This window comes from Diabrotica virgifera, chromosome 4 (assembly GCF_917563875.1).
Source record: "Diabrotica virgifera virgifera chromosome 4, PGI_DIABVI_V3a".
Taxonomy (NCBI): domain Eukaryota; kingdom Metazoa; phylum Arthropoda; class Insecta; order Coleoptera; family Chrysomelidae; genus Diabrotica; species Diabrotica virgifera.
Genome location: NC_065446.1, coordinates 256,519,740 through 256,534,030, shown reverse-complemented (window position 1 = coordinate 256,534,030; position 14,291 = coordinate 256,519,740). Strand labels below are relative to the sequence as shown.

At 31.4% G+C, this 14,291-nt stretch overlaps 2 protein-coding genes across 2 annotated transcripts in view; both read left to right on the top strand.

Moving 5' to 3' along the window:
- Window positions 1-9,573, top strand: part of LOC126884125 (gustatory receptor for bitter taste 66a-like) — a 75,508-nt gene extending 65,935 nt beyond the window's left edge. The window contains exon 2 of the mRNA XM_050649970.1: window positions 9,258-9,573. Within this exon, the coding sequence (XP_050505927.1) occupies window positions 9,258-9,521 (264 nt within the window). The 3' untranslated portion in view covers window positions 9,522-9,573. The remainder of the gene's footprint in view (window positions 1-9,257) is intronic.
- Window positions 9,574-10,038: 465 nt separating this feature from the next.
- LOC126883448 (zinc finger MYM-type protein 1-like) lies at window positions 10,039-12,376 on the top strand. The gene is made up of 2 exons (XM_050648991.1): window positions 10,039-10,869; window positions 10,985-12,376. Exons 1-2 carry the CDS (start codon window positions 10,560-10,562, stop codon window positions 12,169-12,171), a joined length of 1,497 nt encoding a protein of 498 aa, XP_050504948.1. The 5' UTR covers window positions 10,039-10,559; the 3' UTR covers window positions 12,172-12,376.
- The last annotated feature ends 1,915 nt before the right edge of the window (window positions 12,377-14,291 follow it).

Here is a 14,291-nt window from a genome sequence, read left to right as displayed (position 1 = left end):
AAGTGTCTCAATGATGAGTAAACAAACTGAAATTTGTGTGAAAAGGTACCTTCATCAGGACAGGAAAAATGCCCTCACTTTCAGAGTTTAATTTTTTTCATTCTGACGCAATTTAAACCTGTCCCTTCCTTATTCTTCCCCCTACCAACAAAAACATCAGTTTTTCGTTTTTATTTTCTAGGTGAGATGCAATCAATTTAAAAATTTCAAAAAATTCACAGGCCTAGGTTAGTTCAGGCTTTTACAAACAGGTCTATTTTTATAAACCTGTATAGTGAAGAGTGTACATAACCTCAAAATATTTTTTTTTAAAAGCATATAACTACCTTTTGGAAATGGCTGCTATTCTAGTTTTTTTTTATTTTGTATAATTTATCAAATACTATATTTTTGATTCTTTAAGATTTTTCTGTAAGGTGCCCCATCTTCAAACCCGAACAAAAAAACCGTTTTTTTTTCGGAATTTTTTCACATTTCATAGACTTTAAAATAGATAAAATAAAGGTTTTTTTAGGTTATGTATGTATAAATTTTTATATATTTTTTCTACAACCGTGTTAAAAATGCATTTTTGCCACTCCATACGAGCGTTAAAAATGCTACTTTAAGGCACTAGTGCTTTATAAAAAATTTAAGGTACTGCAGTTTGTATTTTGACCGTATATGCAACTTTGATGTAATGTCAAAAAATATAAAATTGGAATATCAGTCAAGTTCAAGTAAAAGTTTTTGTAGATATTGTCCTGTAATTACGTTTTTAGAAAAAATATTGTATGATATGCGTGTTAAAAAGTACATTTTTAAGGCACTCATGTGAATTGCTAAACTCGCTTTCGCTCATTCTGTAAACTTTCATGTGCGTGCCTTAAACGTGTACTTTTAACACCTATATCACAAATAACTGTTAAGACGTTCATACACTTCAAATTTCAAAGATAATTAGTCCTTTACAATATTCATAAAATTTGGCTAAACAAGTTTAAACCTACAAAAAATCTAAAAAAATCCGAGTTTTTCTCTGGTCTTTTGTCAAAGGTTTCTGTTGTCTTCTATGATGATCCTAAAATACAATAAGAGAATATTAAAAAGAACTCCATTTTTAATGGGTTAGACAATTTCTAAAGTAGATATTTTAATGTTTCCTAAACAAAGTCAACTGACACTCTATTCCCCTTTAAACAACATTATTTGATTTTCACTAAGGCACTAATGAGAGTGGTGGTTAGCTTCTTCTATTTTAGTTTGGTGTGTGATTAGGTTGTAACACAGGTAATCCTGTACGGAAAAGCATACCTTGTCAACATGCACCACAGTTGGTAATACTACTTGTAAGTATCTCAATGATGAGTAAACAAACTCAAATTTATGTGAAAAAATAGGCAAAATAGGCCTTCGTCATGATAGTCAAAATGCCCTCACTTTCAGAATTTAATTTTTTTTCATTCTGACGCAATTTCAACCGGTCCCTCCCTTATTCTTCTCCCACCAACAAAAACATCAGTTTTTCGTTTTTATTTTTTAGGTGAGATGCAATCAATTTAAAAATTTCAAAAAATTCGCAGGCGTAGGTTAGTTTAGGCTATTACAAACAGGTCTACATTTATAAACCTGTATATTGAAGAGTGCACATAATCTCCAAATATATATTTTTTTTATCGATTAAAGCATATAACTTTCTTTTGGAAATGCCTGCTATTCTAGTTTTTTTATTTTGTATATTGTATCAAAAACTGTACTTTTGATTTTTTCAGATTTTTCTGTAAGGTTCCCCATCTTCAAACCCGAACAAAAACACCTTTTTTTCCGGATTTTTCCCATTATATAGACTTTAAAATAGATAAAATCAAGGTTTTTTTTTAAGTTATGTATATTTAAATTTATATATATTTTAAGATCCTAAAATAAAATAAGGTATTATTAAAAATAACTTCATCATTAATGGGTTAGACAATTTCTCTAGTAGATATTTTAATGTTTTCTAAACAAATTCAAATGACACTCTATTCCCCTTTAAACAACATTATTTGATTTTTTTTATCGATTAAAGCATATAACTTTCTTTTGGAAATGGCTGCTATTTTAGTTTTTTTATTTTGTATATTGTATCAAAAACTGTATTTTTGATTTTTTCAGATTTTTCTGTAAGGTTCCCCATCTTCAAACCCGAACAAAAACACCTTTTTTTCCGGATTTTTCCCATTATATAGACTTTAAAATAGATAAAATCAAGTTTTTTTTTAAGTTATGTATATTTAAATTTATATATATTTTAAGATCCTAAAATAAAATAAGGTATTATTAAAAATAACTTCATCATTAATGGGTTAGACAATTTCTCTAGTAGATATTTTAATGTTTTCTAAACAAATTCAAATGACACTCTATTCCCCTTTAAACAACATTATTTGATTGATTTAATTTAATAAATTGGTTGAAGGCACTAGTTTTAACACCATTATCTTTAATTTGATATGTAGATAATTTCTATTATTGTACAATTCACTACAAACGTTAGAATGCATCAATAAGTGCAAGGAGCATTAACAAACATGTTTCAAACCAAGACTGCACTAGAAACTGTTGTCGACACAGAGCTTATGAACCTTTTCTACAAAATTGGAAAGATTTTGGGCCTATTTGCTTCAAGTTTTGAAAACGACTTCAGGTTTAAATTACATATATTCCTCTATGGAATATTTAGCATATTTTTGGTATTGATGGAATTTTTGATTAATGCAATATTTTATGAACTCTGTGAATACTTTGAAATTAACCTGAATTCTGTTATATTTGTATTTAATGCAGTTATTATGTGCTATATTCAGATGACCTATGTCTTTAGTTTGTTCAAAAGACAGACCTGGAAGTCGATTTTTTACAAATTGTCTCTTCTAAAAAAAAGCTTAGGAACTTCTACTATTACTCATAGAAAAATGGTATTTACAATAACTTATACAGCAATGATGGCTCTATTTTTGCTAGCTTATCAGTGTTTCGTAAACACGACATCCAACAATATCATTCTTGATATAATCAGTGTAGTAGAAGTGATCAGTTCCATTAATATGTTCGTCATAGTTTTTTTATTCCAGCAAATGTCGACCGTAGTTGAAAGAAGGATTAAAATGATTCAAGAACTTGTAGAGGTTTCTGTTAACACACGGATGCTTACAGTAAACTTAGCAAATATTAAGTCATGCTACTCCATAGTATCTGATTTGGTAAATGACATGACGAATCTTTTTGGACACTACATAATGACAGTGGTAGTTAGCTTCTTCTACTTTAGTTTGGTATATGTTCAGATTGTGGCACAGGTAATCCTGTACGGAAAAGTATACTTTATTAACGCTCTTTGGTTTTATGCACCACAGTTGATAATACTGCTTGTGAGTATCTTAGTTATCATCATCATTATCATTATTTAACCAATTTACGTCCCCTATTGGACATAGGTCTCCCCAATTGTTTCCACACTTAACGGTTTTGTGCTGATTGCTGCCAGTTTTTACCAATCCGCACGATATCATCTGTCCATCGTGTAGGCGGCCTTCCACTACTGCGTTTATCTTCTCTTGGTCTCCAATCCGTTAGTTCTTTTGTCCATCTTGAGTCCTTCAGCCTGGCGACGTGTCCTGCCCAGTTCCATTTGAGCGTGACAACACGTTCTACAACATCTGTGATACCGGTTTTTTGTCTGACATCTTAATTTCTTATTTTATCCCTTAAAGTTACGCTCAGCATGGATCTTTCCATACGACTTTGAGCAACCGTCATTTTCGACGCTGTTGACTTAGTTAGTGTATCTGTTATAGTCAAAGCCCGAATTTCAGGCACTCCTAGGTTTGACTAGGCAATCCTCAGGTCTGACTGACGGTCTCAGTCAAAGCCCGAAATCAATTACTGTTTCGGCCTTTGACTAGTCAAACCTAGGAGAGACTGTGTTGGTCAGGCAAAGGTCGAAATTTAATTTTATGAAATCGGGGTTTGACTAGTCAAACCCCGATCAGCTATTAAAATGTCGTAATTTGTTAGATTAGGTTTAATAAAACGCCCTTTTTTAATTTTAAGATTTATTATTTTTATATTGTCGTAATTAAAATAAAAAATAGTGTGGATTCTCACATGTTGAGGCATTATGGCATTTGGTTTTCTTAAGTATCTCCAGAAGACTTCTATTTAGAAAAATAAAAACTGATACGCTTATTTATCTCCCAGAGATAAATCGATTTCACTAATTACGAATTTCTAGTACCGGTCATAGGCGTCTGTCTTGGGTAGGGCAACGGATATTTTATCGCATAACTTTTTTGTCATTGACTTCTAAGCACTTTTGAAACTGGATTATTAAATTGTGAGGTATTATAGTACTAAAAAGTACTTTTGCTTTAAGTCGGTAAAATACACCGTATTTTTCTGATTATTTCATTCATAGGAGATTCTGACCAATAGAAAGCTACAGAAATAAAAATTAAAGTGATAATTTTTGATAATATCCCGTCGTCAAGCATTGCGTCAGATGCCCTTCGTTACTGTGCAAATATGAACATTCAGTGACAATTAATGTTTTACAACTTGTCACAGAGAACACCAAGAAACAGGTTTAGCAAATATCCGGGTGAAGATATCAATAAAATATTAGTTAAAATTATTTAAAAAGACAGTTTTATTCATGAAATAATCTCAGCGAATTACACTCGATCTCTAAAATTATTATCGACTTGTTGCCCTCGTGCCACTTTGACATAATTTCACTCCCCTTCGGGTCGTGAAATTAAAACTGTCAAAGTGTCACTCGGGAAACAAATTGATAATTTTAGAACTCTCGTGCAATTACTACTGAAAATTTTTTTCAAATTCAAAAAACTAAAAATTTTAATATCGATTTTTCTAGAAAACGGTGCATTTTATAGACTTAAAGTAAGAGTACGCTTTAGTACTAGAATGACTTATAATTTAATAATTCAGTGTCAAAAATGCTTCGAAGTTAAAGACAAAAAAGTTAGGCTATAAAATAACCGTTGCCCTACTCAAAACGGACGCCTATGACCGGTACTAGAAATTCGTAATTATTGATGGAATCGATTTATCTCTGGAAGATAAACATAAACAAGCGTACCAGTTTTCGTTTTTCTAAATATAAGTGTTCTTAATAATTATATTATATTAAATGCCATAATGCCTCAACATGGGAGAATAAACACTAATTTATTTATTTTAATTATGACCATATAAAAATAATAAACAATGAAATTAAAAAATTAGGTTTTATTAAACCTAATCTAATAAATTACGACATTTTAATAGCTGATCGGGGTTTGACTAGTCAATTCCCGATTTCATTAAATTAAATTTCGACCTTTGCCTAACCAACTTAGTCTCTCCTAGGTTTGAATAGTCGAACGCCGAAACTGTAATTTATTTCGGGCTTTGACTAAGACCGTCAGTCAGACCTGAGGATGGCCTAGTCAAACCTAGGAGTGCCTGAAATTCGGGCTTTGACTATAACATATCTGCTCCATATGCCTTTACCGGTAGCACATATTGTTCAAACACTCGTCTTTTTAAACTGATCGGTATACTGCTCCTAAGTATGTCTGTCAGCGCTCCGTAGGCTGCCCAAACAAGAGCTAATCTTCTTTATATTTCGCACGTTTGGTTATCTCTGCCAATTCTGATTTCATGACCTAAGTAAATCTACTTTTCCACTAGTTCTACTTCTTGTTAGCGTATATCTTAGTTATAGAGTAAGAAAACTGAAATTTGTATGAAATTTAAGGTACAGTTATTCTCATTTCTTTTGAAATACTTAATAGACCAGAGCGGATCTGTGAAAAACGTCTATCTTTTGGTTGTGCGAGGTGGCATTCAGATTTTTGCAGATAAAGCTGGTGACAACTTCAACAATAATAATTGACTTCTAGCCTAATAAAATAAAAAAAAGTCAAAATGTAAATTCGTACAGGCTAAACAAATTTTATATCAAATTTTAGGTGGGTACAAAAGATATTTTCAAGAAAGTATCCAAATCATACAACGGGATCATTGTTTAAATAATTAAAAGGGGGTCTTTTTGCAAAAAAATACTTTCTTAACTGCTGAGGTAATCCACTTATCGATGAAGGTCTGTGTGATTTTTTTCTGCCAAGTTGAAGAGAAAATCTTTCACATAAGACTAATAAATTAAATTTGACCACCTATTTATTTAAATAATTTTATATAAAACTTTAAAAACAAATTTGCAAAAAAATATTTTTAGCGTTTTAAATAAGCACTATAAAATATCTTTTTTTACACACTAAGTTGCGCTATGTTACCAGTATTAAGCAAAAAAAATTGGTAAAAAAATATTAAATATTTTTTGACATATTGAATTTGTTTATTAAATGTTACTATATTTTCAATTGCAAAAACGCGGTTGTCGCTAAAAAAATATTCACCTGCTTAAGGTCTCAATATTTTTATTTTTATGTATGTTTTCGATAAATGTATTGATAAATTCAAATTTCAATTAAACTCCCCCCTAAAATGGCATTTGAAAATTATTCAAATTTGTTTATAATTTGTTTTTTTCATAACGTCGCGGGGATTAAGTATTTTGAAATGCCGTTTCGATAATTGCGTTCCTGGTAATGTTTTACTATTTAACAAATTTTTTTTGTCGTTTTCTCTTCTTTTTTTTTTCCTTGGAGTTATATTACTACGGGTCCTTTTAGGGTTAAATTTTATTAAGAATGTCGAATCTCTGAGTTGTAGATTCTAGACCTAAAAATATTAAGATTTAACTGAAATCTCTTAAATAAAATGTGACTACTTACTGAGTTACAGGGTGTTTTATTTAAAAATTTAAAAATTATTTTTACCAAGTACTTTAAAACTATTTGACGTATCCTCATCATACTTGGCAGAATGTGTAGCTATTGTACACCCTACTAAATTGTGATTAATAAACTTTTTTAGCTAGTGCCAGAGGCGTACGACAGCGGATAGTGAATGATTGACCCTTCCCAAATTCTACGCCACTGAGTAGAAAGTATTAGAGAATCGAAAAATTTCGCTAAAATAGTAATTCTCTCAGTGGCGTAGGATTTGGGAAGGGTCAACCATTAGCTATTCCCTGTCGTACGCCTCTGGTAGTAGCTAGAAACTTTTGTTTATCACATTTTAGTAGACTGTATAGTACCCACACTTTCTTCCAAGTATGATATGTATACATTAAATAGTTTGAAAGTACTTGGTAAAAATAATTTTTAAATTTTTAAATAAAACACCATGTAACTCAGTAAGCAGCCATATTTTATTTAAGTGATTTTAGACCAATCTTAATATTTTTAGGTCTAGAATCTACAACTTAGAGATTCGACATTCTTAATGAAACTTAACCCTAAAAGGGTAGTAATACAACTCAAAGAAAAAAAAAGAAGAAGAAAAAAAGACAAAAAATTTGTTAATTAGTGAAAAATTCCCAGAAATCCAATTATCGAAACGGTATTTCAAAATGTGTAATCCCCGCGACGTTATTAAAAAAACAAATTATAAACAAATTTGAACAATTTTCAAATGCCAGTTTAGGGGGAAGTTTAATTGAAATTTGAATTTATCAATACATTTATGGAAAATATACAAAAAAATAAAAATAATAAGATTTAATACAGGTGAATACTTCTTTGGCAACAACCGCGTTTTTGCAATTGTAAATAGAGTAACATTTGATAAACAAACTCAATATCTCAAAAAATATTAAATATTTTTGGACCAATTTTTTTCATTAATACTGATAACATAGTAACTTCTAATGTAAAATTAGATATTTTATAGTGCTTATTTAAAACGCTAAAAATAATTTTTTGCAAATTTGTTTTTAAAATTTTATGTTTAATTATTTAAATAAATAGGGGTCAAATTTAATTTTGTAAGTCTTATGTGAAAAATTTATCCTTCGACTTTGCAGAAAACAATCCTATATACCTTCATTAGTAATTGAATGACCTCAGCAGTTAAAAAAGTAAGTTTTTTGCAAAAATGACCCCTTTTAATTATTTAAACAATGATCCCCTTGTATGATTTGGATACTTTCTTGAAAATATCTTTTGTACCCACCTAAACTTTGATATAAAATTTGTTTCAACCTGTACGAATTTACATTTTGATTTATATGTAGTGTAATTTTATTTTACTAGACTATTATGCTCCTTCTCAAATGTGCCCGTCTCAAATTAATAAAAAAATTAAAATATCGAAAAAATTCGAAAAACATCGATTTTCTTCTTTTTTCTTTGCTTATAACTTTAGAACGATTCATTTTGGAACAAAGTCGTACGGAAAGAAAATAAAGATATTAACTTTAACAAATTAACTTTTTAAATTTCAGAAATCGGCATTTTGAAGGTTTTTAAATGTTCTAAAAAATTAAATTTTGTAATTATATGTCAACTATTTAGCTTTTGAATAGGGTGCAAAAAATCGAAAGAATCGCGATTTTTGCACTAAATTGTTAATAATTAAAAAACGGATGCGAGCTCCAGGCAGAAAACAGGTAGGTTTTCTTCCTATAGATCTACAATAACTGAAAAAGTAGTCAGTTACCTGGATTTTTGAGTGTCCCGAACATGGTCAGTTTCTAGCTTATTACCCTGGAATATTTTTACAGTTTTTATTCAACCATTATCGGGTTTTCCTTTTCTCCTTCTTCCGTCTGGTAGGTATTCGAGTGTTTGTCTGGCTATCATTTGTAATGTGTCACGGGTTATCCATTTTCTGAGTTGTATTTGTTGTATTTTTTCATCCCAATATTTTTTCATTTTTTGATATTGTCTTTAAAGTTCTTTCATATTTCCTCCACTGTTTCCTGATGTTTGGGGCGCTGCTGTTCAGCTCATTTTCAGTCTTTATGAGAATTCGATTCTTGTTCTTTCTTGTTTAAGAGCATCGACATTGGATCTTCGTCTTCCGTTTACCTTTCGGTTTTTGTCTTTGGCTAATACCATCCATATTTTGCTCCTTAATAGCATGTGGTTTGATCCCGCATCGAAAACATTGTTAATGGAAAGGAAAAATGCAAAAATCTGAACTATATATCTTTTAGTAAATTGAAGAAGGAGGGAAAAATAGAAAAGAAACTTCAAGATATATTATTTCAGAGAAAATAATGAGGAACAAAATCAGGTTTTTCTATTGTATTGAACTCATATTTTGATAACTACTTGCTTGAAGTACATAATGACTATACTAATTCTGTTTTATTTTTGGTATTTTAGGTATATATCTTTTACATTGCTTTCTCCAGCGACAAAGTCTCTAGAGCAGCTGAAAACTTAATCACTACTTGCTATCTACTCCATCCTAATGCTGAGGATCAAGTACTAACAGAAGAACTAACTTCTTTATCAAGGTTTATGCAAGACCTATTTCCAGAGATGTCAGTAGCAGGATGGTTCACTCTTAATAAAAGTTTCGTCCTGGTTTTGATCTCCAGTCTTACTTCATATATAATAATTATCATACAATTTGAGCTACAATAAAGATAGTATTAGTATTTTAGAAAATATGTAAGTTATTTGAATAAAGGAATTTTTAGATATAGAGTATGTCCCTGTAAGTTGTATCCATATGGAAAACTTTTTTATTATTAATTTTACGAAAAAAAGTTTTCTTCATAAAAAGCTCTACATGGTCCAAAACCTGAGATTTAACCATCAAATATCAAAATTTTTGAATGTTATACGAGGTATGTCAAAAGGTTTGAATTTCACTCAAGAGTAAAGTAGCTTTATTTCTCACAATATTGAAAATTGCTATTATGAAAAGTTGTTTGGAATTAAGAACTATATTCTAATATGCAGTTACATCCTTCTGTCAAACATATTGTTTATTGTTATCTTGATAACAGATTCAGCGCCGGTTTAACCAGGGGTCTTTTGGGTGCTGTAGCACCGGGCGGTTGAAGGTTCTAGGGCGGTACGCGCGAAGCGCGTGCTGTTCCGAAATTATATGATTATGGTAAAATAAAATTCGCATACAATCCACATGATATAATAATAAAATTTTTTCTGTTTTATCATTAACTTGAAAACTTAACAATAATTTATAAATAAATTATTATTATTAACGTCGACGTACCTATATGGTTTATGCACTGTGTTCAGTTTATGTTATCTAAATGTCAGATAACGTACAAACATGCCGCGCGCCGTAAAATTATATCATTCTACAGCTTATATTAAGAATAATGTGCGAACACCGCAAAATACACGTTTGGGTTGGCAGACGGCCTGACGGGTGCCGGCCGGCGCGCCGCACCGAAATAACAAAACAGAAACTGCTTACTATTGAACACTTGAACCAGAAAATAATAAGGCGTAGGTCAGTAGAGTTGATTAGTAAAATTTGTTCTATCCTATTAATACAGACCAGGCAGTTGTATAAATACGAGTAGAAATAGAAATACTTACAAACGTACAACTAAACTAAGGTAAGATGTTTGACTTACATTTGAAACTGTATAGGTAATTATAATTTGTAAATTAAACATTAATATAATCAATATTCAATAGAAAAATATGGAAGGGCGGAAACAACCTGGATCTTTCTGGCATAAAAGGAATCAAGAAAAGCAAGAAAGACAAAATAAAATTTTGAAAGGTATACCCAAAATGACAGCATTTTTTACACCTGATGGAAATCAAGAAGACGACACTACAAATATTTCCCAACCCGGTAGTAGTTCTAGTGCTACTAGTGATAAATATATTCATATTCAACCACATGAACTTATTTTGGAGACTTCAGAATTAGTGCCAGAGCCAGAGCACTTAGTATCACCTGTTTCAAAAGTATTAGAATATGAAGAAGCAACCACCAGTAACTCGGGTAAGGCATATTTAAATTTTTTTAACGAGGCTAAAATGCAAAAAGATAAAGGTGCCTTTACAAATGGTAAATAAAACAGGACAATGACAAATAATTTTTTTTAATTTCTTTTCAGATCCAAAACAGGATTTACTTAATTTTAAAGATCCGGCACTTTGGCAAGATTCCCATAATTATGCAGAAATAATTCTAGAAAAATGGGTCGAACAGAATCTTACAGATATGGACTTTTCAATGTCAAAAAGAAATTTCGGGGAACAACACAGGTATGCCGGTAAGCAAATATTTTATAAAAGACTTGTTAATGGAGAAGTGGTTCGCCGCGATTGGGCAATTTACTCCGAGAGCACTGGCAATATATTTTGTCTTTTTTGTGTATTATTTGGAAATAAAAAGAACCAATTTAAAACAGGATTTTCATTATGGAATAAAAGTAAGGAAAGATTAGACGAACATGAAAGATCCAATGATCATATAGATAATCTGAAAATGTATATGACTCGCTTATTAAAGCAAGGAAGAGTTGATGTAGAACTCGAAAAGGAAATTAGCACTGCGAAAGAATATTGGGTGAAAGTACTAGAAAGAATCATAAGTGTAATAAAGTTTCTGGCTACCAGGGAATTGGCATTTAGAGGTACTCATGAAATAATTAGCGAAAAACGGAATGGAGACTACTTAGGTTTACTGGAACTATTGTCAGAATATGATCCATTTTTGAAAGATCATATTAATAAACGAGCAAATTTAGGTAAGGGCAAAACGTCATATCTATCAAAAGATATATGTAACGAATTACTGAATATTTTATCCAATCGAGTCATTGATGAAATTGTGAGACAAATTAAGGCAAACAAATACTATTCTATAAGAGTAGATTCAACACCTGACATAACACACCATGACCAACTTACAGTGATTTTGAAATATTGTGACAATAAAGGGAATCCCGTGGAAAGATTCGTGGGATTTTATAAAAACACTGGGCATAGCTCACAACAACTTGAGGAAACAGTTATTGGGATGTTAGAGTCTTTGAAATTAGATATTAAGAACTGTAGAGGCCAGTCTTACGACAATGCCAGTAATATGAGTGGAAAGTATTCTGGTTTGCAAGAACGAATTAAAGCTTACAATGATTTAGCTATCTTTGTGCCGTGTGCTGCTCACTCTTTAAATTTGGTTGTCCAAAATGCAGCAGATTGTTGTTTGGAAGCAACATTTTTTTTTATGTTGGTACAAGCTATCTACAATTTTTTTCCGTGTCTACACATAGGTGGGAGTTATTGTCTCGTGCAATAAAGGATTCGGCTGAGTCGGGGCAGACACTGTTACCTAAGAGAGTGAATACAACCCGTTGGTCTTCTCGTTTTAATGCCGTAAAAGCGTTAAAAAGCAATTACGGTTTGATTAAAACATGTTTGATTGGAATATCAACGGATATAAATGAGAAAAACATAGTAAGAGTTGAAGCAGCTTCTCTATCGGAAAAACTTTATTTGTTGGAAAACGGAATAATTTTATCATTTTGGCTTGACGTTTTACAAAGGGTTAATGAAGTGAATAAATCAGTACAAAAGGAAAATATGGATTTAAGCACAACCGCTCATCTGTTATCATCTTTAGCAGATTACTTTGATTTCTTACGTGATCGTTTTGATCACTACGAGGTCTTAGGAATGTTGTTAACAGGGAACGAAAATTATGCTGAGAAGAGGATTATCAAAAAAATTGCAATTAGGAGAAATGAATTCGGAGGCAAGCTTAAGCCAAAAAGAAAAAATGCGAACACAATGTTATGTTTGTATAATAGACAATCTTAAGTCGGAGATTATTCGCCGATCTGATAGTTATAAATCTTGTTCAAGAGCATTTGAATTTTTGTTTAAACTAAAAGCTACGGAAGATGAAGATATTTTCAGATCGGCAACCGAATTACACCAAAACTACAAGGAGGATTTGGACGAGTATTTTCCCCAAGAATGTGTTCATTTAAATCATTTGTTAACGTCTCTTCCCCAATTAAAAATATACACTCCTTTAGAATTGGTACAGGCTTTATACGCAAATAAATTAATATCTTCATTTCCAAACGTTAATATTTGCCTGCGTATTTTTTTCTCCATAATGGTCGCAGATGCAAGTGGCGAACGCTTTCTTTCGACACTGGAAAGGGTAAAGGGTAAAATGCAATTTCCCAAGAAAATTTGAACTCCTTAGCAGTCTTATCCATTAACGAGGACCTGCTAAATGAATTAAATATAACTGATATCATCGAAAACTTCGCTTCAGTAAAATCAAGAAAACAAGCTTTTCAATAGTAAAGGTATTTGCTCACCTACCTAATGTTCCCTGTTTGAATGTTATTAAGTAAATTTTTATTTTACTTGAAGTTTTTCCTTCAAGTTTTGTGAAGTTCGCCCTTAATTTGTTCCTTGTATATTGTTAGTTTTCATTTAAGTTTGAAACCAAAAAAACTTGTAATTGTTTTTTTTATTTTAATAAACTTGTATTCAAAATATGTTCTGTTGAATTGAAATAAAGTTAAGAAATATTTTTGAGCCTGGGCGCGGCATCCGTATCAGCACCGGGCGGCAGACTGTGTTAAACCGGCACTGAACAGATTGTAATAAATAAAGTTAGTTAAATGAAAGTGAACCGCAAATGTAGAAAAACCTTAGCTTCTAAGATATTTTAAGCGACAAGTCGCTGTCACAGACCAGGGTCGATAATTTTTGGGGGAAAAATAGTAACTGAATGAGAAATAACTCTATGACAATTAATAAACCTGCTGAGGTCGGAAATCAAAATCTTACATTTCTAATTTTAAAACAACATTTTCTAGAACCAAGGAGTGATTTTGCAGCAGAGACTCGTTTTAATAATAGCTTTTGTAAACAAATATCTAATAACAATAATTCGAAAGACACACACTCGTAGAAATGGCACTAGCACTAACAGCAGAGCCAGAGCCACCAGAGGCAGAGATTGCAATCTCAAAACTAATTACTGTGATGCATGGTATTAGTTGGAGACGATTTCCGACCAAGTGGTTCATCGTAAATAATAAAGACAGTGGCGTGTCATCTCTGCGTTTTAGGCGAGGAAACAAAGAATTACACCTCTTAATTTTTTAAAGAAAGACGGATCGTTATGAAACCTTTTGCATTCGATTTAGGAAACCAGTTGTCCCATTAACATGAGGTACCAATAAAAATTGCATTGTTGTAGGCGGAAGTCGCATTTTACAAAGTGCATATCAAAGTAATTGATGGATTCGACCGTTACTTGATGAAAGTTCATTTTATATAACAATTAAACACTAAAAACGTTTGTTTTCTATACTTTCACAAAATTTTTTACAACTATGTGACTACAGCTGTTTGGGCAGAGTACCTTTCTCATGTGATTTAGATTACTAT